Source organism: Taeniopygia guttata, chromosome Z (genome assembly GCF_048771995.1).
Source record: "Taeniopygia guttata chromosome Z, bTaeGut7.mat, whole genome shotgun sequence".
Taxonomy (NCBI): domain Eukaryota; kingdom Metazoa; phylum Chordata; class Aves; order Passeriformes; family Estrildidae; genus Taeniopygia; species Taeniopygia guttata.
Window position 1 is genome coordinate 2784757 of NC_133063.1, and position 23517 is coordinate 2808273.

A 23517-nucleotide genomic window follows, 5' to 3' on the forward strand; every position below is an offset into this window, starting at 1 on the left:
TCCCAGAGCAACTGCCATAGGCAGTGCAGGCGCTGTTTAAGTGCAGAGCACAGCTGCCACAAGGAACTGCACAACTGCAGGGATAATCAAGAAAGGAGAGGAGAAAAGCTACCGGCTGGGTCAGGAAGCTGACATACTCCAATAGGGGACAGAAGACACAGGGAAACAGATGAGAATCCAGGCAGACTCTCAGACTCATTTCCTTCTCTCCTGAAAAGCCAAGGACTGTTTTCCCTATGTTGGCTCACAGAGCTGGCAGGCAATGAGGAGAACACCTTGCCCGGGCTGTGCCAGCGGCTGTCCATCCATCAGTCTGCGCTCAGGACCACCCCAGTAAGGGCTGCAAACACTCCACTGTGTCTCAGTTACAACTCAGAGATGGGGAGGACACTGCTGCTGGGCCTGAGCCCGTGGGCCCCGCTCCAAGGAGGGGGCTTGTGGGGATTCTGAAGGCAAAACCAAGGTGACTGCAGACTTCTACTGCTGACAGGTTGTTCGTCTGCAAGCCTCAGGTGCCCAAAGACCCAAGAGAATGCAGCCTTTGAAGAGAAAGGATTTAGATAATGAATCCTGTGTAACTCCCAGTTCCTCCACAGATCCCAATTCCTCCCAAGTCCCAGTTCCTCCACAGACCTGGGACTCCGGGTGTAAATGCTGAACAAAAGCAAGGGAAGATCAGCTACTGCAGCATGGTGAGGTAAAACATCTTGGTATACATACACTGAGCATTACACAAAATACTAATATTTTGCTCTAAAAGGTCTAATCAAGACAAGATGCTCTACCAAGGGAGTACCACTGCCATGCAAGTTCACCTAGCACAATTAACTGACTACTAATGAGTCAGGCATTTTATTTAGACTTTGTTATTTGCAAGTGTGCTCCTCTGGTTCTAAAACTAACAACCAGTGAATACTGATAGTATTACAGAACAATGCATCAACACCCAAAGTAAGATATTTATTTCCCAAATGCAAATAACAATTTATACGAAGTATAAATTAAATTTCTTTCTCTGAAACAAATTCTCTAGGAGGGTGTAAATTTATAAAAGCCATTTTTGATAGTTACTGTAAATGATTTCTGTCAAATAACTCACTTCAGACTGGCAGTTAATTAGGTTAACTGGTTAATTAGGTCATTAGGTTAGGTTAAATATATATTCAACATACTCTAACATAATTAGATCAAAGTTCAATATAGATTAAACACACTTTCCTTGTATTACACTTTCAGCAAATAAAGAATTTTATGGGATGATCAAACTACAGTCTTGGACTGCTGAGGAACTGCTGGAAAATTAAACTGGCATTCAGTAAGACCATTAAGAGCTCTGTGCTATATCACTTTACCCCCAAGGCTCTCAAATTAAGACCGACTTTAAGAATTAAAATTAGTTAGACTAATGGAGAGTAAGGGAAAACAAGAAGATACAAGATGCAAACACAGCTACATGTACAATGATTCGATGTCTCTAATCACTGCTGCTTCCAGTACCCCTTTTAAAAAAATTAGCTGTTGTAGCTTTCATTTTTCAGAAGCCTGTGGCATTCCTTACTGCACAGCTTTGTCATAACTCATGTCACATCCATGTCCCTAAACCATGCCAGTATTTGAATACAATTGCAGTGTTTTGAGAAACATTGATAAAATTTGGGACAAAAATATCCAAGTTTTCATTCAATAGCTGTATTGCATTCAACACATGGCTGCTTTTTTTTAAAAAAAAGTTCCTCATTGTACAAGACCTAAATGTCACCCCGTTTTATTTAGAGATAGTGCTTGATAAAGAGTTTTATTACCGTTGGCTCCTCTCCCCCTGTGACAGTTGAAGAACGAGCTCTCCTAGAGGGACCATTCTGCTGTTAAATGATAATTCATGTTATACATATTTACTGAAGAAGGTCACAGGTTACTGTCACATCTTTAGGAGCAAGGCATCAGACACATTCACCAAGAGAGAGCAGTTAGATGGGTAATAGCAAATCTGAAAGTCATCAGCCACTGGTAACCAAGCCAGAATCCCAGAGGAGTGCTGGGTTTAGAAGCACGTGTGCTCAGTTGCCAGAAGAGAAATGATCATTAGCTCAGGAAGGATGAAATGTGGTTAAGATCAGGTAGGATGATGTTTAGAGCAATGCTGTCAGCGCTGCTGATTTGAACATGTGCTCAGGAAATGAGTGTCCCTCAAGAAGCAGGAGAAAGACCTCTCTCTTCCCAGCCCCAGCTGCCAGCCCACACCCGGCCCCTGGCTCCAGCAGTGCCAAACACAGCAAGAAAGCAGCACAGCAGCCCTTGTTCCCCTGCAGGCAGGCACAGAGGCCGCCTTGGACCCACCCCCAGAGCCAGGAACATGCTTCAGCTACACTAAGTAACTGCTACAGCACAGGGAAACCCAGCCAAGAGAAAACCTCCGTGCTTTCTGGAAATGTTCACCCAAGAGCAGCAGAGAGAACAAGCAACACAGAGACAAGTAACTTTGGTAACAAACTCCTTGGTATGCACAAGTTTTCTATTTGCAGATTCACGTCGGACGTATTTATAACTTTTAAAAAATGAAGAAAAAAATCTCGGAAGAAAAGTATAATCTATTGAAAGGTTCTATTGCAATCTGACCAGTTTTATTCAAAAGCACACCTTGCACACTCCTAGTTTAAGTGGTCTCTGTACCTATTGCTGAGAGGTGGCAGAGAGAACAAACCTGCTACCTCTGCAACCCTTGCACGTGGGTGTAGGAGAGGCATCAGCTGGAGCACAGTGTGCATGGATACTCTGATAGGAGAAGCTTTGTTTACAAAACATTTTTGTATCTTTTCCTGTTTGAACAATCTCCTTAAATAAACCTGCAGAAGTTGCCTCCTTTTCACTACAACCAAGCAAAACACCAATCCTTTGGGATTTTAGATGGATTTGTATGTTGCAAGTAAAATCAACTTATGGGCCACAGAAATACATCTGCTATCAAGAGTCCTGTGGCAGCTCCAGTTCCAGGCAGAGCTGGCTCTCCTGCCCTCTCCTCCTGGGCTGGGAATGCCCCTTGGAGGAGTTTCTCCACTGACTGCACACAGGAGTGCAGTAACCTAAATTTCCATGGTAAACAACTGAGGAGAGGGTGGCTAGCTCAGTCTCCAAACATTTTCCTGTCTCAGGAATGTCCTCCTTTTTTAGCTCACGTGAATTTGGTTTGAGACAATCAGATGCCCACCTTGGTCACTGATCTGTGCCTGACTAGAGCTGACCCAAGGCAAGGTGTTATTCAGAATGAGAGAATGTCCACCCAAAAAGGAAGGAGCTCTGGCTTACCAGGGATAACTGGGACTGTTCAGCAACTGTGTCTGTCACACTGCAGGACCTCAGTCGTGAAGAAGGTTCTCTTTGCTGCAAGAGAAAAACCAGAAAGATGTCTCCAAGTTAAGGTGTCTTTAAACATTATGTTTACTCAGAAAATTCGGTAATTACAGGTAGCAAACAATTACCTACTTCTGTTTTACCACAGAGTGCTATATCCCATTTCTCTACTTCCTATATACTAAAAAAAAGGGCCCATCCATTTTTCCTAAAGGAGAAATGTCAACATGAAGAAACTTTTGAATTATTGAAAAAAATAAGGCATTAAGAAATATATCCAAAATCAAATACTATGGATGAGAGCTCAAAATCTCAAAAATTAATTTACTTTAAATTTTATGTTATTTCTTAAAAAAAAAAAAAACAAACCAATTTCAATCTTCCTCTTTGCTGCTAAGGTTTGAATTAGCTGTGTCTTTTCCCAAAACACATCTTTCATGATTGTGACTAGAAACAAAACCTCCCTAAAAAAGCAGACACACATAATGTCTGACACTACAACGCAATTCCTCCCTACCAGTCCAGCTGGGCACTCCAGGGCTGAGCAGTGCTTAGGAAAACACAGCACTGACACACCTGCAGTAAAACCAGTGGGGGGCTACTAAAACTGCAGTTCTCAACACAAGCCTCTGCACACAGATCCAGGTGAGCATCAGAGCTGTCACTGGCTGACTAACCTCCAGGTGACATTCCCATCAGCCAGAGACCAACTGCACTGGCTCCTTGGGACAACTGCACCTAATCAAGATTCTATTTGATCAGAACAAGAGTATTTCTTATCTCATAAACTGCAGAGGTACCTTGATAGCATCATACCAAGAATAAAATATAAATAAGATCAAGATGTTCTGTTTCATATTTACAATTAGTTTTGTAATCAAAGAGACCTAAAACATTCCCCCACTTGTACATGTGGGGGGGATTAATACAATTAGCCTGATTTTTTAATGGTATCTGACTAATGGATAACACAAATACAGAGACCATTTTTTTGTTTTTCCCTTTCCTTTGGAAATTCCTAACTTGATACCCTCTACTCTTATCTATTTTTTTGCAGGAAAGGTCTAACAGTAGCAGAGTCTGAAGTTAAACTCACATGAAACTGTTGAAATGCGAACAGAGGAATTCTGTTGTACTAGGCAGTTTGCTTGCTGGTGAAGCTGATACATTTTTTGGAAGGGAATTTTAACTGCATGCTGAGGTTTTCCTGAGCCCAGCAGTTGCTCCCCAAGCATGAAGTGAGTCAGGTAATGTCAAAGAACAGCACATTTCTGCACTAGAGCTTTACAGATTACACATTACATACAATCAAAGAGCCGAGTTGTTCCCCATTGGAATCAGGAGTGACCTGGAGTCTTCTGCTCAGCTCCTCAGACAGCTCCTGAGGACTGGTCCGGGACACTGGAGATGCAGGAGGAGGTGGTAGTGACAAGCTTAAGGAATCCCCACTGGCACTTGCCTCCTCTGAAATGGTTTCCCAAGGCTAATGAAAGAGAAAAAAACGAAGTTCAGGTTTTATACAGACTGAGTCTTCTTTCCTTTTGCCTTCTGTGTCACCATCTCACTGTGCCCAACACACAACAGCTTCTCTTCACCCTAAAACAAGGCACTACAGAAAACTGAAGCACAGGGCAGTTAGAGACAGTCCACTTCTCTTTTTTTATCATTTATTCCACTGTTGTTTAGAGCAGAATATGGAAGTGCTTCTATCGACGTACGTAAGACAAGCAATTCAGAATGATAAATGTTTCTCCCAGCATTTACATGAGCCTCAGTGCTGCCCACAGGCCACCAGGCAGCTGCAGTTGCACAGGACCCTGGCAGTGTGCCTCTGGCTGCACTGTCATTGTGCTCTTGGCATCTTCCCAAGGCAATTTCCACAAACGCTGTGTAAAACCACGACTCTCTGCGCTCTGTGCTAATTGGCTCACATGTGACAAGCATGGCAGCTCTAAGTTTAGTCAGTTCCTTAAGCCCAAGGCTTGGGCATACCTCAGGAATGTCTCCACTCTCCACAGGCTCTGGCTCCAAATCCTCACTGATGTGGCGCCGAGAGCGGAACCGCCTGTGAGCTGCCTCTTGGTTTATCTGTCTGATATTGTTATCTGACTCGGATCCCACGTCGCTGCAGGGGGAGAGCCCAGCATGGGAAGAAGAAAAGAACAAGAAAATAGCCCAAGTTAAACTAAGCCAATTTTGTCCATTGCCTTCCAAATCTCAGTAATGCTTTCGATTATAAAAATCATTATTCATGCATGTATCAGGCTTCATCATTAGGAGACTGTTTAATCCCTCAGTTGAAAGAAAAAACTGGAAGCACTTCACAAATATCATGGAACACCAGGTTGGGAAGGACCTCAGGGGTCATCTGGTTCAACCTCTGCTGACAGGGAAACCTTGGCCTAGATGAGATGGCCCAGCACTCTGTGGGGCCCAGCCTTGAACATGTCCAGTGCAGGGGATCCAGCACTTCCTTGGACATGGTTTAGCGGTGGCCTTGGCAGTGCAGGGTTAAATACATGATCTCACTACAACTCTCAACTGTCAGTTATTCACACTCTGTAAAATGTAAACTCGCCACAGCTTTCTAAATCTAATCTTGAGAAGATATCGCTACAGACCTCTCTGACAGCACATCCTGGGAATGAAGTGTATTCACAGAATGATAACCAGGATCTCCTCAAAGCTAATCTGTTCAATTTCATTAGAACTTAGTAGAGTTGACTTTTCTCCTTACCTCTTCAACAGTCTCTATAAACAAAGTAATTTATTCCTGTAAAATTACTGAAAAATTCCTTATCTGTCTCCTAATATTCTAAGGTGTGTTGTTAATGCACTGCCTTCCCTGCCATGCCAGAGTTCCTGGAATTTCCCAGAACACTCTGTGTCTCTGTGATGTGCTGGGGGCAAGCGAGTCTCTTTCAGGCACAAACAAAGCACGTTCTCCTTTCTGACTCGAGCCTCAGCCTGGCTCTCCATCCCACCCAGCCCCCATGAGGCTTACATGAGGCTGGGCCGGTGCCACTGGGTGCTCCTGTTGTTGTGGTTCACGTAGTAAGTGCGCCCCAGGTTGTCCACCTTCTCTTCCCACCCAGGAGGCAGCGGAGGAGGTGGCAGCTCCTCCTGACGCTGAGATGCGGCATCGCTGGAATCCACCACGTCCCAGCCATGCTTAGGAATGAAGGAAAAAGCCCTCTGTGGTTACAGTGTGTGCCTCATTTCAGTGAGAAAAGAGCTAAATCCCCATCAGTCTATTAAAGAGGGATTTCCAAAGGTGCCTAGCTGGTGGCTTGGTGCCAAAGAGAACCAACTGCCAACTCTGTTTCCAGGGCCTTATCCTTCAAGTGCAGCTGACTCTACAATTTTTCTTGAATCCTTCCTTGAGATTTCAACCTTACCTCAGAGTCATCCCTCTGATCACTGTTTTCTTCCTCTTGGCCACCATTTTTGGGCATATACGCCATCTTAAGTCTCAAGAAACCCTTCACACGAGATTTGTGGCTATAAGACAAGGAGACACATTGCATTTAAGAACTCTTAAATAATTGCAAATTAAAAAATCATGAAGTAAGAAATGTTTTAAAGTCCTCAAATGTTTTAAAGGTCTTTCCTCTCACCTTCGCGGTCTGAGGAGGAAATCCTTAAATGTGTATGGCCTCTCCATGGTTGGGTCTTCAGTCTGTAAGTAATGGAGAAAATGGAAATTAAAGGGCTTGCCCACAAGTACAGCCACATAAAGAATATTCACATATCAGGCTGACAGATTACATGTCTGACTTCCACTGAATCCTAAGTTACCTAAAGGCTGGAATCTTGAAAACTTCCTATTCCTTGAGAATTTCAGCTTTCTTACCAAGTAAGTCACATCCTTCGCATGTGCAAACACACAGCTGCTGTGGGCACAGAACTAGGAATTTCAGATGCCAAGGGAAAAGGACAATGACTCCGTACACACACTTGTGATGCTGATTGTCTGGGGCGTGCTCCCAGTGAGAAGCTGTATTATTTACCCAAATTCTGTCCATAGTAATTAGCTGGTACTGGAGAAACAAGGACTTTGACAGACAAATCAGCTGGATGAGGAAGCTGATTAATAATTTGTTAATAAATACATCCCAGTGGCTCCTACCAATGTCGTGGAAGGATGACTGTAGATGTACAGTGTGCACCCACACCTTCCCAACAGGTAACTATCTCCCTGGAATGGGCAGGAGCAGGCGGGGAGGTCCCACAAGGTCAGAGCTACTGAAGGAAGGACTGCTCTGAGCCACAGCAGCTTTGCCATGGAAAATGTCTGAGGGGGAAAGGACTCTTCCCACTGGCCCACCAGGGCTATTCAGATAATGTCTGTGCACAAGGATACATAAATGGAGATAGCCACACAAGCCCAGCCCAAGCAGCAACAACTTCACCCATTCACACATAAAAAGCCCTACAAGGTCACAGATGTTAAGATTAACACACATAACATTTAAAAAATACTAATTACATTCAGCCAATGTCAGTCATCCAAAACAGTATATAATATCAGACATGTCCATACCAAGGCTAATGCAATCACTGTATATACATACAAATATATTTATTTCTATTTAAAAATCTATACATAGAAATTGCACTTAATTCAGCATCTAATTTTGCAGCCCATGCAGAATCCTGGCTGCTGGGGGGAAACCAGACAACTGGATCTTTACAGAATTACAGAACCAGCTTTACACTGCATTCCTCCATTAATTAAGAAACAGAAATAAACATTACCACCTTCAAACCACACACCTCAAATGTCTATTGACAATAAAATTATTACTGTGTCAATTACTTTCAATTGATTGCTATTGAACTCTTACTGCTGGCAAAGAATTCAATTTCAGCTAAAATAATGAACAGATGACATAGTTCTGGCAGCCTTTTGATTCTTCATGCATTTGCTGAAGCAGAGCTGCTCTCATGAAGTTTTTTTTGCACAGAAAGCGCATCCCTTCCCTGCACAGCCAATGCATCTGCCTGTTCCTGCGCAGATGAGCCTTGGTTGTCCATAGAGTTTCTTTTGAGCTCTGCTGGGAGCACTTGCTCTAAGAGAATGTGCAATCAGCTGTACAGAGCCCCAAGGGGTTCCAGGGGTCTGGTGCTTACCGGGAGGTGACTGAGCGGCACATCCACCTGGCCCAGGAAGTCGTCTCTGGTCTGTCACACAGAAAGTAAATTAACGTCAGAAAAGTAAAAAGTAGCAAATATCAATCTAGCCACAATGAGACACAAATAAAGATGACTGAATACCATTACTTCAGGAATCCCTGGTTTCTACCCCCTTACTGCTGCCCATTATTTGTTGTTCTAATTCATTTATTTTAGCACAGTATTTCTGTGACACTCCAAACAGGTTTCTGGGCCCATGGCACATGTGGCGGTGCTGACACATTCTGCCTGGGGGAAAGGTCCAAGCCTTCCTCCATGGACTGACAGTCCTACATTTACCCATCGTGGGAGCAGCCCACCCAGCGAGGTGAATTCCAGCACTGGGTCTAGACTGGGGACGTTACCCACGATGGCGAAGCACGGAAGTGTTTGCAGCAGCTGAGGCCAAAGGACGCCGGTGGCAGACCTTTGCTTGCTGTGGGACCTGGGCTCCAGGAGCACCCGGGAGTCATCGGACAGGAATCCTCACCATCAAGCAGAGATGTTCTCCCAAACCCAAATGTCTACCAGGGAACGCAGTTTCTGTTCCGATACTGTTTGTGACACCAGATATCAGCCCCAGTGATTCCCAAATAACCTGCTGCCTATTTATAACCACGCTATGCATGGAATTCCAGGAAGTGCATGCTGCTGATGCACAGCCAAGTTTACATACTTCTCATAGCAGAGCATTAAGTTAATATTAAAATTCATATTTTATACAATGACCTCATAAGAATTCTGTTTCTACTACAAAGATAGGGTGACGTTTCATGATCCCCACAGAATGGACACATCCTGCTGTGCTGGATGCTATGGAACAACGCAAAAAGCACCGAGGAGAACATGGGTTTTCCAATTTTAAGTAAAAAACAGGGAATAGATTTTTCATTACAGAATTTTCACTATTAATCTTCTTAGCAAAAATAAAAACCTGGTAGCATACCCTGTTTTTAGGGAATTAACATGCTTTCCCCTTAATACTGGCAAATTCCAAGTACTCGCCACCTCCTGCTTCAGTACAGTCACTCCAATAACAACTGCTCTGAAGAAAATATACACCTATTGCTACATCTCTTCTTGCAGATTTTAGCTCAAGAAAAATACAACAGAAAATGTTCAGGTAGGTTAGAAACATCCTTAAAGAACCTGAACCAACAAAATATGTTTGTAGTTTACAGTGGAACTGGAAACCCCTCAGTCCCAGCCAGCTCTGTAAGCAGAATTACTTCCTCATCTAATTCTGCATGCCTATGGTCACCTTTGCCAGAACTAGGGCTCTTGTAAAACTCAGTCTTTAAGTAACACTTGACTGTACACATACATCTGTAAGAAAAAGTGGGGAGGTTGGTATATGAATATTACTATTTAGTATTTTTGTCTGTGAAAAGAATTTTCTCTTGCAAGCCTCCACAGCTGTAAAATTTAGGCATTCTCACTTTGAGGCTTCCTGCTTCCAGCAAAGGCACCTCATGAGCCAAAGGAACCTTTTCCACTGCCTTCTTTTTCCCTTTTCTCATTATAATGATGCTGTTTGGGGTTTGCCCCTTTTTTTCTATGTTCTCTGTATTCTTCACACATATATTTGTGTGTGTATATATATATATATATATAATCAGTAGCTACATTTCCCAGTGCTTTTCCATGGCGTTTCCCTAAGCAGAAAGACAAAACAAATTCCAAAGCTCCAAGCTCCGGCAGGTACAAGGCTCCAGTACCATCTTGGTTCTTCCTGGGAACCAAGGCTGAGAACAACCCTTCAAGATACATTTTTATGGACAAACTGTTACAACTAGTGCTGAAGACGGGGCTCCAGAGAAGGGGCTTGACTGGGGGATAATTGCATCACCACTTGTCCTCCTAATTGGCGCTTTTTATCAATCATGCTGATTTCCTAAAATCTATAAAAATGTAATCACCCCTGGGAAGGGTAGCCTTTTGTGAACATCTTTCCATAACTGCTTCTAAAGGCCTTCAAATAAAGATCCCCTTTTATATTACCTCCTTACTAAAATTATCTTGAGTTTTATTTCCAGGTTGGCAAAAAGGCAACAATAACAATGTCTGTTTTGAGAAACTCTCTGTCACTCAAACCCACAGAGCTACCCAAGGCACCAGCCTGTTCAGCTGGGTATCACAGTGTCACACTGCTACCTCCTGCTCCAGTCTGATCCCCCCAGACAGTGAGGAATCCCTTCTCCACAACAAAGGCACGGGATGCAGATGCTCACAAAGCTAGGGCTTGACTAGGACTTTCCCCACCAGAAGGAGCAGTGCCTCAAGTGCCATTGCCTCCGTGTGGGCAGCAGGACAAGCACATGCAAGCAGGGGTGGGGCAGGGCTCAGATGCTTTGTTAGAGTCTTACTGCAAAGCCCAAGTGTAACAAAAGCTCTCCCAAAATTTCCTAATTAGCCTTTAACACTCCAGAGCAATTTCACCAAATTTCAGCATCCCCTGGTCCACCTGTTGGGTTGGTTTAGCACATTTATTGTGGAAGAGGAGAAAGTCAGACACCATCCTATTTTCTCGAAATGAAAAGTAATCACTTCAGTGTTTTGGCAGACATAAATACCCCATGTGTTCAGGAAACCCAAATCTGTCCAACCACCTCACATCATTTCCCACTAATCCTGTGGGAAAGCAGCACCAGGCTCACACACACTAGGCATGGCAGGTGTTGTGTGCACTGAATTTTCCTGAGTGTGTGAGGGACCCCTCACACCTGCACAGACACTGCAATGAACCCTGATCATCACTGCATCCCAAGAACAGCCAAGACCTCAGCTGTCCAGGAAAAGACAATGGAAAAAAACAAGGAAACACTTAATTAAGTGTAATCAGTAGTCAGCCTCTGAAAAAGCCTCAAAAACCAACAAAACTACTTGGAAATTCTAACTTGTGCCAAACACCTCAGAATATGAAACTACTCACTCTTCATCGTAGGAGATTGGGGTGACAAGGTGACACTCCCAGGCCAAATGTACGTAAAAACTAGGCTGCAATTTGGTGCCTATCAAGCTGCAAGCCAGGAAGAAAAGCCTGGGATAAAGTTGCAGGGTGTTCAGGGCGCCCTTAGTCTCCAAAGCAGCAGAGAAAGGAAAAGCATCCATTTGACACTTCTGTGCAAACCAGAACGTTTAGCTGAGCCTCAGGATCGTATACACGCACATCAGCTTTACTTGCAACCACACATAAGTATGAATAAACTGTTGCATTGATGCTCATTTCAATCACTGCAGCTTGCTGTTTTCCAGAAGGGAAAGTGTCAATAATTAACAGTTCAGCTGTTCTAGACTTGCTTATATCAGCTCTGGAATAAAAGGTAAATATTATCCCAGACATGCACCTGTAAGGTAGAACAAACAATACAGCTAAGCCATGAGCAACTGCAACAGGCAACTCAACTCTACTTAGCTTTATTCCAGTCTGAACAGAAATCAGAAGTTAGAAAACAGCAGAGGTACAACAGGCTAGTCAGGACTTTGACTAAAAGCTCACACAATGTGAAGGATCTGCAGGAGGGGGCAGGTCTCACAGGGACCAAGACGTTTAGCCATGTGCAAAGTACTATTCAGCCCTTCCAAACGTGTACACCAGCTGACACCCCCAACGCATGCAGCTCCCCCATGGAAAGGCTCTACTGCTGCCATGCAGTGCCAGGCCAAGCTGCAATCCTGTGCTTATCTGCTGCTTCCTTAGACCAACATCATCAGGACAGCTCTCCCAGCAGCCCTGGGCTGGGAGGGCTTTTCCTGCCTGTTTCCCAACCTGGACCAATACACCACACTGTTTTACAACTGATTACCAATAATGCAGAACAAACTCCTGAAAGTGCCTGAAAATTTCCTAAGGTTGGGAATGATCCCAAAGGGGTTCCTATGGAATGCCCCTGTATGAAAACGTGGTCACCTTGGCCTGGGAACCAGCAACACCCACAGACCACAGAGCCACGGCTCATCCAAACTGAAGCACTGGACAGAGACAGTGACAAGCTGTGAAAAGAAGAACAGGCCCCCAGAAGCCGTTCTGCTGCCAGCTGGGGCTGGGGCCGGAGCACTGTGGGTACAGAGCTCTCCGAGGTGCTTTGGTTCCCTGGCCAGACACCAGGCTGGGAAATAACACTCCACCCACCTACAGTTCCCTTGGCATTTTGAGATGATCAGGATGTTCCCAGCTTCCTGACCTGAAAATTGTTGTGTACTATTTCTGGGCACCGTTTAAAGAGATGCTGCATTCCAACCCAGATATTGCTTCATTTCAGAGCAGGCAGACATGATCCGTATGGTAAATTTAACTGGTTTTTAGTGGCTTTAAAGTAAACCAGAGTTCACACCTTTCTCAGACCACAACCGTGCTGTGCCGTGCTTCAGCACACAGCTATTGGCCTAAGTTATTATCCAGGTGGAAACCCTGCTGAGGTTCAGAGCCCATCTTCTCTTGACATTTATTCTAAATACATTACAGCCATGTTATTCTCGAACTTTTCGAATCACAGGAGCCCTGGTGGGTAACACAGAATGTGATGAGAGTGGCTGTGAAGGGTGCTCATGGCAACACCATATGGAACATGTGCCAGCAGTGGTTTGGTGGGAAGGAGGAGAGAGGGACAGGGAAGCCAGCCCTTGGGGACACGGCAGCTGGCTTAGACCTGCTGATCCTGACAGCTAAAGGCCAAAGGCACCATGCAAGATGGGATAAACCCACTTGGCAAAGCCAAATCCCAGGCTCCCAAGAGACAATTGTTACCTCCACTCAGCACTCAGAAGCCAGTCTAGTAGAACAAAAGTGAAAAATTAAGCACCAATTAAGCCAATTTTCCTGATGTAGTACTTAAACCCAGCACTTGAGATGTGATGTGCCATTGCTGCCAAGTCCTGGAAAACTGCTCCAGGAGTGGTCCAGACAGCACCACATTTCCCAGCACAAATACAAGAGCTGCACACACCAACAGGAAAAATACAGGAGCAGAAAACACTGCTGCCTTCCCAGAGAGCTACAGGAAATCACCTGTCTCACCTGGAGAGAAAACAATTCTGAACTGTACTTTTACCAAACGCTTTAAAAATGAAAAAAGAAAGAGGATTTGTGTTCATTAAAGTATTGTTAATTATTAAAAAAACAACAAAAAACTAGCAGCAAACCACAATTTTATTATTTGAAACAAAGCACATTTAACTGCTCTTGACTAAAACCCTAAAGTATTAATTAGCCATCACGGATGTCTCTCTACACGTAAGGCTTATCAACTCCCTGATTTCATTCTCATGAATAAAGCTACAACGATACTTTTATGATATTCCTCTATCATCTGATGATATGACTACTAAAATTCTTAGCTGGCAAATTTCAGCATTCTTTCTTTCTGAACTGCAATGAAACTCTCTTAATTTATATAAACATTCAAAAATTTTGCCACTTGCCACTGTCACCATTTCCTTCCTAAGCAAAATATTTTCAGCAACACTTCCCAAGCATACCTAAAATTTCACTTTTCATTTGCTCTTAATGGCAACTGACTATACTTTTGCAGTGGATCTCTGCAATCTGGCTCTGATATTTTCACTGGTATTTTCATAATCAAGAATATTGCACTGTAACCACGGAAAAAGACCCCTAAGTTATTGGGGGGGGGGGGTGGGGGGGGCGCGGTTTTCCTATTCCAAACCTGTAAGTGCAGGTAGAACGAGCTACACAGGTAGGTTATTTCCTAAAGTGATCTCCTGTTATTCCTTGCCACCAGAGTAAACAAACGCTGACTTTTCCTCCAGGCAGCTCAATACAGCAGTGTCAGATTACACTTTCCCTGGTGCCTTCCCTCTCAGCTTTCATTTTACGACCCAATTACTGCCCGCTGGTGCCAGCGCCAGGCACTGGGCACGGCGAAGGACAAGGCGCTACACGAGGCTCCCAGTGTCCCACACATCCCTCGCTCTCCGCCTGGGACACACAGAACCAGGGAACACGCAGGCTGCTCCTGGAAGCCAACCCAGAACTGAGATTAAGGAATTATGTTCTGAGCTGCAGTTTCCCACATGAAACAGTGGTGCTCCAGAATCAGCACAGCTGAGACAGAAATGTCTCCTTTCTGGCACACATGGTCAACCACAACTGGATCCGTTCTTAAACGGATTAAGCAAATCGCAAGACATAAGCACCAATTATTTAAATCCTGAATTATTTGTGTTGCACTGCCACTGCTTATTTAAACATAACAAAAACCACCAGGCACCTCTGCCAAGATCTGCTATACTCCTGAAACCCAGTAAAAGCCAAGAAAACAAGATAATGTCAGGAAAAAAAAGAAGCAGTTAAGCCTTGTTCTGTTCATTACAGGAAAATGGCTTTCTACTGAGCTGCCCATTGTAGTGAAAGGCGTGACACACAGGAAGGCTGCAAACACCAAGCTGCTCCTCGCTCTCACTTACCTGTGATAGACAGAGCCAATGCCTGCTGTTATTACCACTCCTACATTACCAAGAGCCTCTGGAAAGATGGGAGTCCATTCCTCCTTAGACACTGAACAAACCAAATGCGGTCAAAGTATAGGAGTAGCAATGGCAGGAAGAAGGAGCTGATGCCCAAGACACTTAAAACAGGCCTGAGCTGTGAGAGGATGTGGAAAACAGGAACAGAACCAATGTACGGAAGGAAAGAACAGGTAGAAAGTGTAGAACAAAATAAATGTGTTAGGACAGCTTCTGTCCTATGTTCTGTAAGAAATGAAGGTGTTATTGAAAAAAACCTCTCAGAACAAAAATTAAACAATCTTCTTATGAAGCTTCATCGTAACTCCCCAAGAAAGAACAATGAGGCACAATGGAATGGGCTCAAATTCCCATTGCAATAGCCGGTAAGCACCACTAAGTTGTAAACATTCTGCACAATAACCTGCTCTGTGGAGTAACAGAAAAACCTGCCCTCTACAATCCACGTACCGGCAGCCTGTGACACCTAAAGAGCACTCCCACGGCAGTCCCACAGCTGCACCTCGGGCAGCAGCACAGAGCCGGGACCCTGCTGATGTGGCCAGAGCATTCATGTCTCTGAAGCCACACGTCAGCAGGTGCCACCTTGGCACTTCATGCACAGAGCCCTGCCCAGTGGAAGCCACCCTTCCCCTGCCCACTCCTTGCACGTTCTGCCATGGCAGGAGAAGGGCACTGCGCCAAGAACAGTTTTCCAAAGAACTCTGCCCGAAACTCTTTGCTCAGAGCCCTCAAGCCACCTTCCTTACTGGAGTTACAGAGCCAGAAAATCATGCAAGAGAGTAATTCTCATACCAAGTTTGGGAATTGTTGCTCTTCAAAAGAGCAAAGAAGTGTGTTTTATGAAGCAGCAGCAAAGTACATCAAGTACGTGCAGAGCTGTGGCACGCCATGTGTAACACAAACACCTGCATACCTTTGATAGCTGAGGATTCAAAAGGTACAGAATTTCAAAACAAATGGCATTCGAGTTGAGAAACTAGATGTGAGGCCAGCTTGGCGAAGCCAGCAAGTGAAATGAAGGCAAGTTTACAGCAGAAGGATTGTTCCAAGGAAGGGGGGCAGTGGCTCTCCAAAGCACAAACAGCTGCCTTTTACTACTTGGAACTTGCAGAGAGGTCCCCCAAATTCTCTAGCTGCTCAGCCTCACCCTTGGCACTGCTGCTGCCCGGGAGGGTGCCCAGAGCACTCAGCACCCCCTGCTCCAGCAGCGCGAACGCGGCTGCCCCTCATGCCCCTGACACCAGGGACTCCCAGCAGCATTCCCACAGGGAGGGGCACCTGGAGCTGGGACCTGCTCCTGCAGATCCTGGCAAGCAGGCCAGGGAGGCTGGGGAAGCCCTGCTATGCTGTACAGCGCTGAGCAGAACAAAGAGAGTATAATTAGCTGGCACATAGTTCATTAATGCTGTCTTGCTGCAGACATCTGGAAACGTGCAAACAAAAGACCTCTCACTGTCTCCACTACCATTTCTTCTCCTCTCCTCTGCACTAATCCACTTATTCTACCTTTTCCTTCTGCTCAGAGAATGTCCTACTTTCTCTGTTTCTTTTTCACATCAACAGCAGTTCAGATTTTTGAATACATTCAGACTTTTGGATTCTACTATATATCTGTCATGACCAATTTTTCTGTGTAAGTGCTTTCTTGGCAGAAAGCAGTTAATACAATCCTCAGAAAAGCCAAGTACTGTTAGAGTAGAAATGTCTCCTTGTGCTAGGGGGATTTATATTCCCCCTAAAGCTATTCCAATGCTTCTAATATATCCTGGAGAACTGCAGCAACTGAGGTCTAATGGGCTCGAGATGCAGAATGTATCCAGCTCTTGCAAGCAAGCTGGAAGATGAGTAGCAGGATAGCTGGTTTTAACAGGAAGGTTAAAATGGTCATTACCTTTTAAAACACTTTCACCTCCTCCTGCAACTTGAGGAAGACAGCTGAGAAAGAAAACAAATGTTCAGACTGTGACTTCTGTGTGAACTGAACAGAGACAAAACTGCAGAAATCTATAGATTCTCTCTCAAAATATGCCAAAAAATAGAACTGATGTTTTAATGAATAGCTTGAAAAATAGAGAGATTGGGGTGCATCACTTCCAGAGGCATAACATGCACATATTCTGCACAGACCTGCTGAGTAAGCAAAACCCTGCACTTTGGAAATTTTCTATCTAATTATTCTTCTCTCTGCAGCTCTTCCATGATGCTGGTCAAATTTACTGGCATTCTTCATACAAATTAGAATAATTCTCAACTCAAGAACTCTGCAGCAAAGAAGTGGTCTTGAAGAACAATGAAATTTTAGTCATCCATCACACCCATCACACTGATGTAACATCCTTCATTACCGAGCACTATTCCTGAATTTGCTCTCCTTCATATGCACACTCCTCATTGCAAAGCAGCACTAAAATAATATAAAATGACTCATGGCGAAGCAAAAGTCCCCAGCACAGACACTCATTTCTACCATTCCACCCTCCCCTATCCACACCATGCACTGGGACATCAGCCACTCCCAAAGCTCAGAGCAGCCTCAAATGCCTGCAACAATCCCCACCGTAAGCTGAGCATGACAACCCAAGCTCACAGAAGCAGGGACAGTTTGGAACCAAATGTTTATGTGACCCCTCCAGAAGCCCCAGAAACTCTTGTGGGCACACCAACTCACACTTATAGAGCTGTGATTCCCGTGCCAGCGTGGTGGCTGTGTCCAGCTGACAAAGTCACGGCTCCCTGCGTGCCGAGCTGAACTCCCTCTCTTTATTAGCAACAGTCCAGAAAAGCGCAGTTTAAGTTCACCTCAGTAATAACGTAGGATCATTTTTGTTTAAAAATGACACCCAAGACTGCAGCAGTGCTGTGAAAACTCTGCTCCCCATGACAGTGTGTGAGTGCCCTGTAGATTGCCAGGGATGACTGGGAGCAGCAGTCCCAGCCAGCACCTTTGTGCAGCTCTGTTACATCAGGAGCATCACCACGCTTTTCTGGATCATGATGCAGTGCTTTAGCTATGTGGGCTGAGGTTAAACAACAGAGATGGGTGGCAGGGAAATCAAAGTCGTGGAAAGGCTCTGCAGGCAGGGAAATGAGATCGCTGGAATGGAAATCAGGGAAGGCACGCTGACATTTATTCAGCCTGAATTTTCCAAAGGTACTAAGTACATTCTTTCAACTGGCTGATCCCAGCAGCACTTACACTGAAGAAGGCATTAGGCCTGGCAATATGTGACATCATATTTTTGCTTTAATGATTTTCCTAACGTTATGGAAAAAAGCGAGATCCACTGTAAGTGTTCTAAAGGCCACTCTTCTGTGACATGAGACTCTGTTCTACTGGGTAATAATCAGAATCTTGAGGGGAAACACAGCTGTGCACTGACCCGAGGGAACAATAAGGTACTCCATGCTTAGGCCACTGATGTGCTAATTAGCGGACATTAACTACACCTAATTTCTGTAAATTAATCATCATTTACACCTACACATGTCCAAGCACTTTTTCCTTGCTGAGACCAAGAACCTTCACACCTGCTCAATTTTCAAGCAACACATTTGTTTGTAACAGAAAGGAGAGCCAAGATTATATTGACTAGTTCATGGGGATCAGTCACTAATATTTACTGCCAGATTTTTTATGGTGGGTAATTTAAATTGCAGTCAGTTGAACATCCAATGGGTAGTTGGCAATATGAACTCTCTGGGTGAAATTTCAAGAACACAGAAAAAAGCTTGAAAAGTTTGTTACACGCTTTATTTTTTAATTTCGTTTGTTTGTATTCTGGAATTCTACACAATGATTCGATTAGAGCAAAAATCAGAAAAGCCAGAAGCCCAGCACTATCGGCTGCAAATGTCTGGTCAGAACTGCCAATCCCCATTCAATTTAGGAGCAGAACAAAAGGTAAGGAAGAGTTCTGGCCAGCTCCAAGCTCCCAGGAACCCTCTGCAGGAGCCTGCCTGTGCTGGGAAGGGAACACACGGTGCCAACTCCCACATCAGCTCCGTGGAGAATGGAGCTGGCCCTGCCAAGTTGCGGCTCCGCATTCTTCCCTCCCTCCTCTTCCCACATCTGTTTTGGCTGCACCTGGCACAGGGAGCCCAAGTGATGTCACCTGCCCAGTGAGGCCCTCTGGAACTCGCTGCTGGCACACAAACACTGGCCAGCACAGCCAGCTCGGCACCTGGGGGCATGGGGAACTGTCCCACCCGCTCTGGCTGCTGTCCCCTGCCCAGCCTTATGGGCAGTGCCAGGCGATAGGACTGAGACATTTCACAGAGATCTGGTCCGGCAGTGGAATAAAGATACATCTATTCAAAGGGAAAGGGAAGTATTTCACATTCCTACATAAAGGCTGGCCAAAGTTGAGCACTTGGTTAATTACACTGAATTCACAGGATTTACAAGCTTAGACAGGGACAGCAACCAAAGCTCCTACAGGAACCCTTCTCTTCCCTCCTCTTTTGAACTGAACCTTCGTAAAGGGACAACAAAAGACCCAAACCCCAGCACAATGCAATGTTAATACTAAGGAAAAAACACTGTGAGGCTTACTGAGGGGATGGCAAGAGCAAGAGTAGATTGATTTCAGTTCCCTCACTAATATAAAGCAGGTACGGCTTGCTTTCCTCTAAGACATTAGCACTGGGGTGCTGCTGCAAGGCCAAAAATATATTAAAAAATGATGACATCAGACCAAAACGAATCTGTTAAGACCAGTTCCCACAGTGCAATGTTTCCTGGAAGGTTTTCCCTTCTCAGCCAGCGTGTCATTCCCCACATTTGCAAACAACAAAACAAAACAGTATTTCATTTGCTCAGTTAAAATCAGGTATTTTTACACAGTAAATTAAAAACATGTAATAGACCTCAAATAATGTCACCACAAATTAACTGATTACTGAAAACCTCTTTTTCATACTTCATGTGTTATTAAACCCTTTCAGAAATTGCTGGTATCCAGCCTCACATCAGAGACGAGGCAACTGCTCAAAAATGGAAATAGAATTTATTTCATTATGCAATTTTTATGCACAGAACTGACTCACAGAAGTATACTTAGGCCCTGGATAACATCCAAGTTAATAATTAATTATGTTTTAAACTACTTGCAGTGTAATTCCCAATATTTCTCATTTTACTTGTTCTTTTTTAACGCTGTATATGTGACTGCACATGACTGACTGGTGAGCAAAAAGGGCAGAAACAAGGAGAGACTGACTATTCAACGGACACATGGTAAGAGATAGAAGCAATCACAGTCAGCATCAGATTTATTGTCTAAAATTAACGATCAAAGATTAGTCTTAAAGCATCTTTGAGGCTCTTGCTGAAAAATAATCCTACAGCACTGCTCATCCTGGAATCAGGAGAAAATCCTCAGCATACTACCAAATGCAATTCAGCAAAGTAAGCAGATAGTCAGTACCTAACCATCTCACTGCCACAGCACCAGCAAAGCCTGCCTCTGCAAAGGGGGAACAGCAGGAAAAGGCAGATGGATCTGCAGGTCTCCTCCCTCCCCTGATGGCTGCCATGCAAGCAGAAGCGCCTCTGGGGAGCACAGGCTGTCCTTGCAGGCGCACAGCCGTCCTGAGCACATCCCCTGCCTTCCCAGCTCTGTCCCACACAAAGCTCCCTCTGCAGCTCAGAGCCTTTGGGTCTTTCTCTCCCCTTTTTCCAGCTTTTTTGAGACAAAGCTGACAGTCATGGCAGGTCATGGGCATTCAGAGCTGAACCTCTCTCTCACTGAAGATTTAACTCCCACCTTATAGCAAAGTTGTAAAAATTATTTTCTATAATCCATAAAGTACATCCTGGAAGTTTTTATTTCCAACCCAGGCTGAAAGGGAAGTGGCAGCTTTCCAACAAAGCACTGACAGCTCTGGACTCACACCACAGCACAAAGTGCAGTTTTCATTTTATTTGAACAACTCATCTCATTCCTTTGCCTTCAGCTCTGGAAGCTTCTCCCACACACCCTTTTAATTTTTTCATTCCTTTCAGAGACAAACACGTGGCTGGTCATAATGCCAGGTTAATTAATACTTAATTAATTTATTTTTCTGTACTAACTGCTGATTTTTGGAAGTTCCGAATGCCATCCTGGTGTTCATCCTGGACTTCAGATGAAGAGATACAGTAATGTATTTTACAGTGAGATTTAATCTGTAAACTAAGTAAACAGGATAGATTTGGCTTTGGAATAGCTGCTGAACTAAAAACTTCAGTTCACGTGCAGAATTTCTGTTCTGTTTATGTGTACAAAACATGCACATTCAGAAACTCATCATTACTTGACAGCTTTTCTCAAATAGAAAACCAGCTGAACAGCACAAAAAGCAATCAACACCCTCTGCTTTCTTATCTGCAATTTTCTGTGGCCAGATCTGCACCAAGGCAGGCTGGCACCTGCAGCGTTAAACCCGTGTCAGCATTTCCATTATAAATTCTCCACTTCAGAGATTTCTGTGTAACTAAACTCACATACAGAATTTCCATGCAGGAGCAAAGAGTTTATTACTGCTATTTTAAAAAGTGATACTATTTCCATCTCTGCTGCTCCTCGTTTTTATTCTGGTTTCTTCACAGAGAAGTAGCAACAGATACAGTTTTCAAGGGGAAAAAGAAATTCACACAAAATTCAGAATCCCAGGGAGCTCTGCGAATGTGGAGGGATGAGGTAAAAAGACAGCACTGGCGATTCTTGACTCTCTGAAAACTTGACTAAAAGTTACATATGGGTTTCTTAATTCTGCAAGCTAATTTACAGTACTTGCCATGAATTCTCTCCCCACAGGGGGAGAAGAAAAAAAGGAAAATTTATTCAGGTCCTTGGTACTTCCCACCTTGAAAACCAGCTCCTGCTCTGCTCAGGTTTGAGTGTGCCCACCTGCCCCTTTCCCAGCGGCCAGAGCACTTCAGAACAGGCCTGCAAGCTGATGGACACGAGAATTAAGGAGGGCAAGTGATTTCCTGTTGAGAAGAGCTGATTTTGTCCTTAACAGAAAAGCTAGAGACCCAAGGAATGGAATTCATCATCCTCTACCTGCAGCTGTCAACAAAGTCCTTATCTGCAGAGAGCTGAGGTTTTCCAGATGGCCATCTGCACTCCTTGCAGAGCAAGGGGAGAGCCGGGAAATTCACAGCACTATTCATCTGAACCATTTAAACCTCCAGCTAAGGCCACATGACTTATTTCCTAGAAATGCCAGCTAAGAGTCCAGGTAGCAATCCCAGCTTGACATGAGCTCAGCCTTTACTTAACATTTTACTCTATCTGGTAATGAAAGACATCCTGCTTGCCCCAAAGCACTTGTCTAGAAGAGCAGATATTTGAAAGGTCACAACCACTCGGAGCAGCAGGACTGCAGACGCCCGCTCGGATGTTTGCTCTGAGATAAATCAGGCTGCAGCAGCTGCTGCTCCCAGCCCCGGCCCAGGCCCTATATCAATCACATACACATAAACTTCTTGCACTGGGACACACAACAATTATTTTTCTTTCACACTATCAACTATAAACCATGGCAACCTCTCCCCTCAGCTCAAGAGATCAGATATTTCAGGCACTCCCTTACTCACATCACAGATCTTCCAAACAAACTTCTGTGGGACAGATTAAAAATGGCACCTTAACAAATAATGTTCTGTGGTCAAAAAATGCAACAAAACTTGCACCAAAACTCTTCCATCCCCCACACTTCCCATGGCATCCTGCCCAGCCCATCACCTCTACCCACAGTATTTCGGGATTTACTACAAAGATGAGAAACACCACAAAAAAGGCTTAAGTTTCAGTTAGTTCTTTTCCTTTGAGAGTTTCTGCCCTGCAGGATGCAGTGCCATGTGGGCTGGGCACCTCTGTGCCTGCCATGCTGCACAGCTGCCTCAATCCATTCCTCACGGTAACTCAAACCAAGAGCACAGAGGAACAGATTTCCTCATTCTCCTCTGGGAACACTGAAGCATGTCTTTGGGGTGGGAATTGTTACTACAGGGGGGATGAAAACAGGGACTTTGAGAGGAGATCCTTTAGGAAAATGAGAACTGTTGCACAGACCCCAGAGCACATTCCTGCAAACCTCTCCTGCCTCTGTGCTAGGTCTGACACCCCACAGCTACTTAGAGAACTGGCTGCAGTGGGTCTTCATGAACAGCAGATCTTGGAATGGAGCAAGGGATAACAAAGAAGAAAGGGAAAATAAGACATACGTTTTTTCTGCTCCTTTATGTGTCCTGGAACCAAACCTGTACCAGGAAGGGATTTCTTTCTATTTCACGCTTTCAAGAGCTCCAAAGAAGGTTGGAAAAACACCAAGTCCATAAGCTTTTCCATGGGAAAGCTGCAGAGTCACCCCTGGCCTTGCTGCAGGGAGCAGCTGTCCCTGTGCTGCATTTCAGAGTCTGAGAGCACAGGAGCCATGGAGCCTGAAAACTCCTCAGCGACCGTGCCACAGCTGGAGCCAGAGCTCGCAATGCTAAATAGAGCATCCCTGAGCTGGGAA

The 23517-nt window shown here is 44.5% G+C and overlaps 1 protein-coding gene across 14 annotated transcripts in view; it reads right to left on the reverse strand.

Moving 5' to 3' along the window:
* The window catches only part of LOC116806603 (E3 ubiquitin-protein ligase NEDD4-like), an 85791-nt gene that overhangs the window by 17374 nt on the left and 44900 nt on the right, over positions 1-23517 (reverse strand). For 8 of the 14 annotated variants that reach the window (XR_005978279.2, XM_032744495.3, XM_032744496.3 and 5 more), the window contains 8 exons: positions 8482-8532; positions 6966-7027; positions 6747-6849; positions 6353-6519; positions 5341-5473; positions 4655-4831; positions 3304-3378; positions 1803-1862 (listed from right to left, as the gene is read on the reverse strand). Coding sequence is in view for 13 of the 14 variants with exons in the window: in XM_032744495.3 (XP_032600386.1) it covers positions 1803-1862; positions 3304-3378; positions 4655-4831; positions 5341-5473; positions 6353-6519; positions 6747-6849; positions 6966-7027; positions 8482-8532 (828 nt within the window). In the remaining variant the exon portion in view is untranslated. The remainder of the gene's footprint in view (positions 1-1802; positions 1863-3303; positions 3379-4654; positions 4832-5340; positions 5474-6352; positions 6520-6746; positions 6850-6965; positions 7028-8481; positions 8533-23517) is intronic. The other 6 variants (XM_032744497.3, XM_032744498.3, XM_072922325.1 and 3 more) reach the window with 2 other exon arrangements.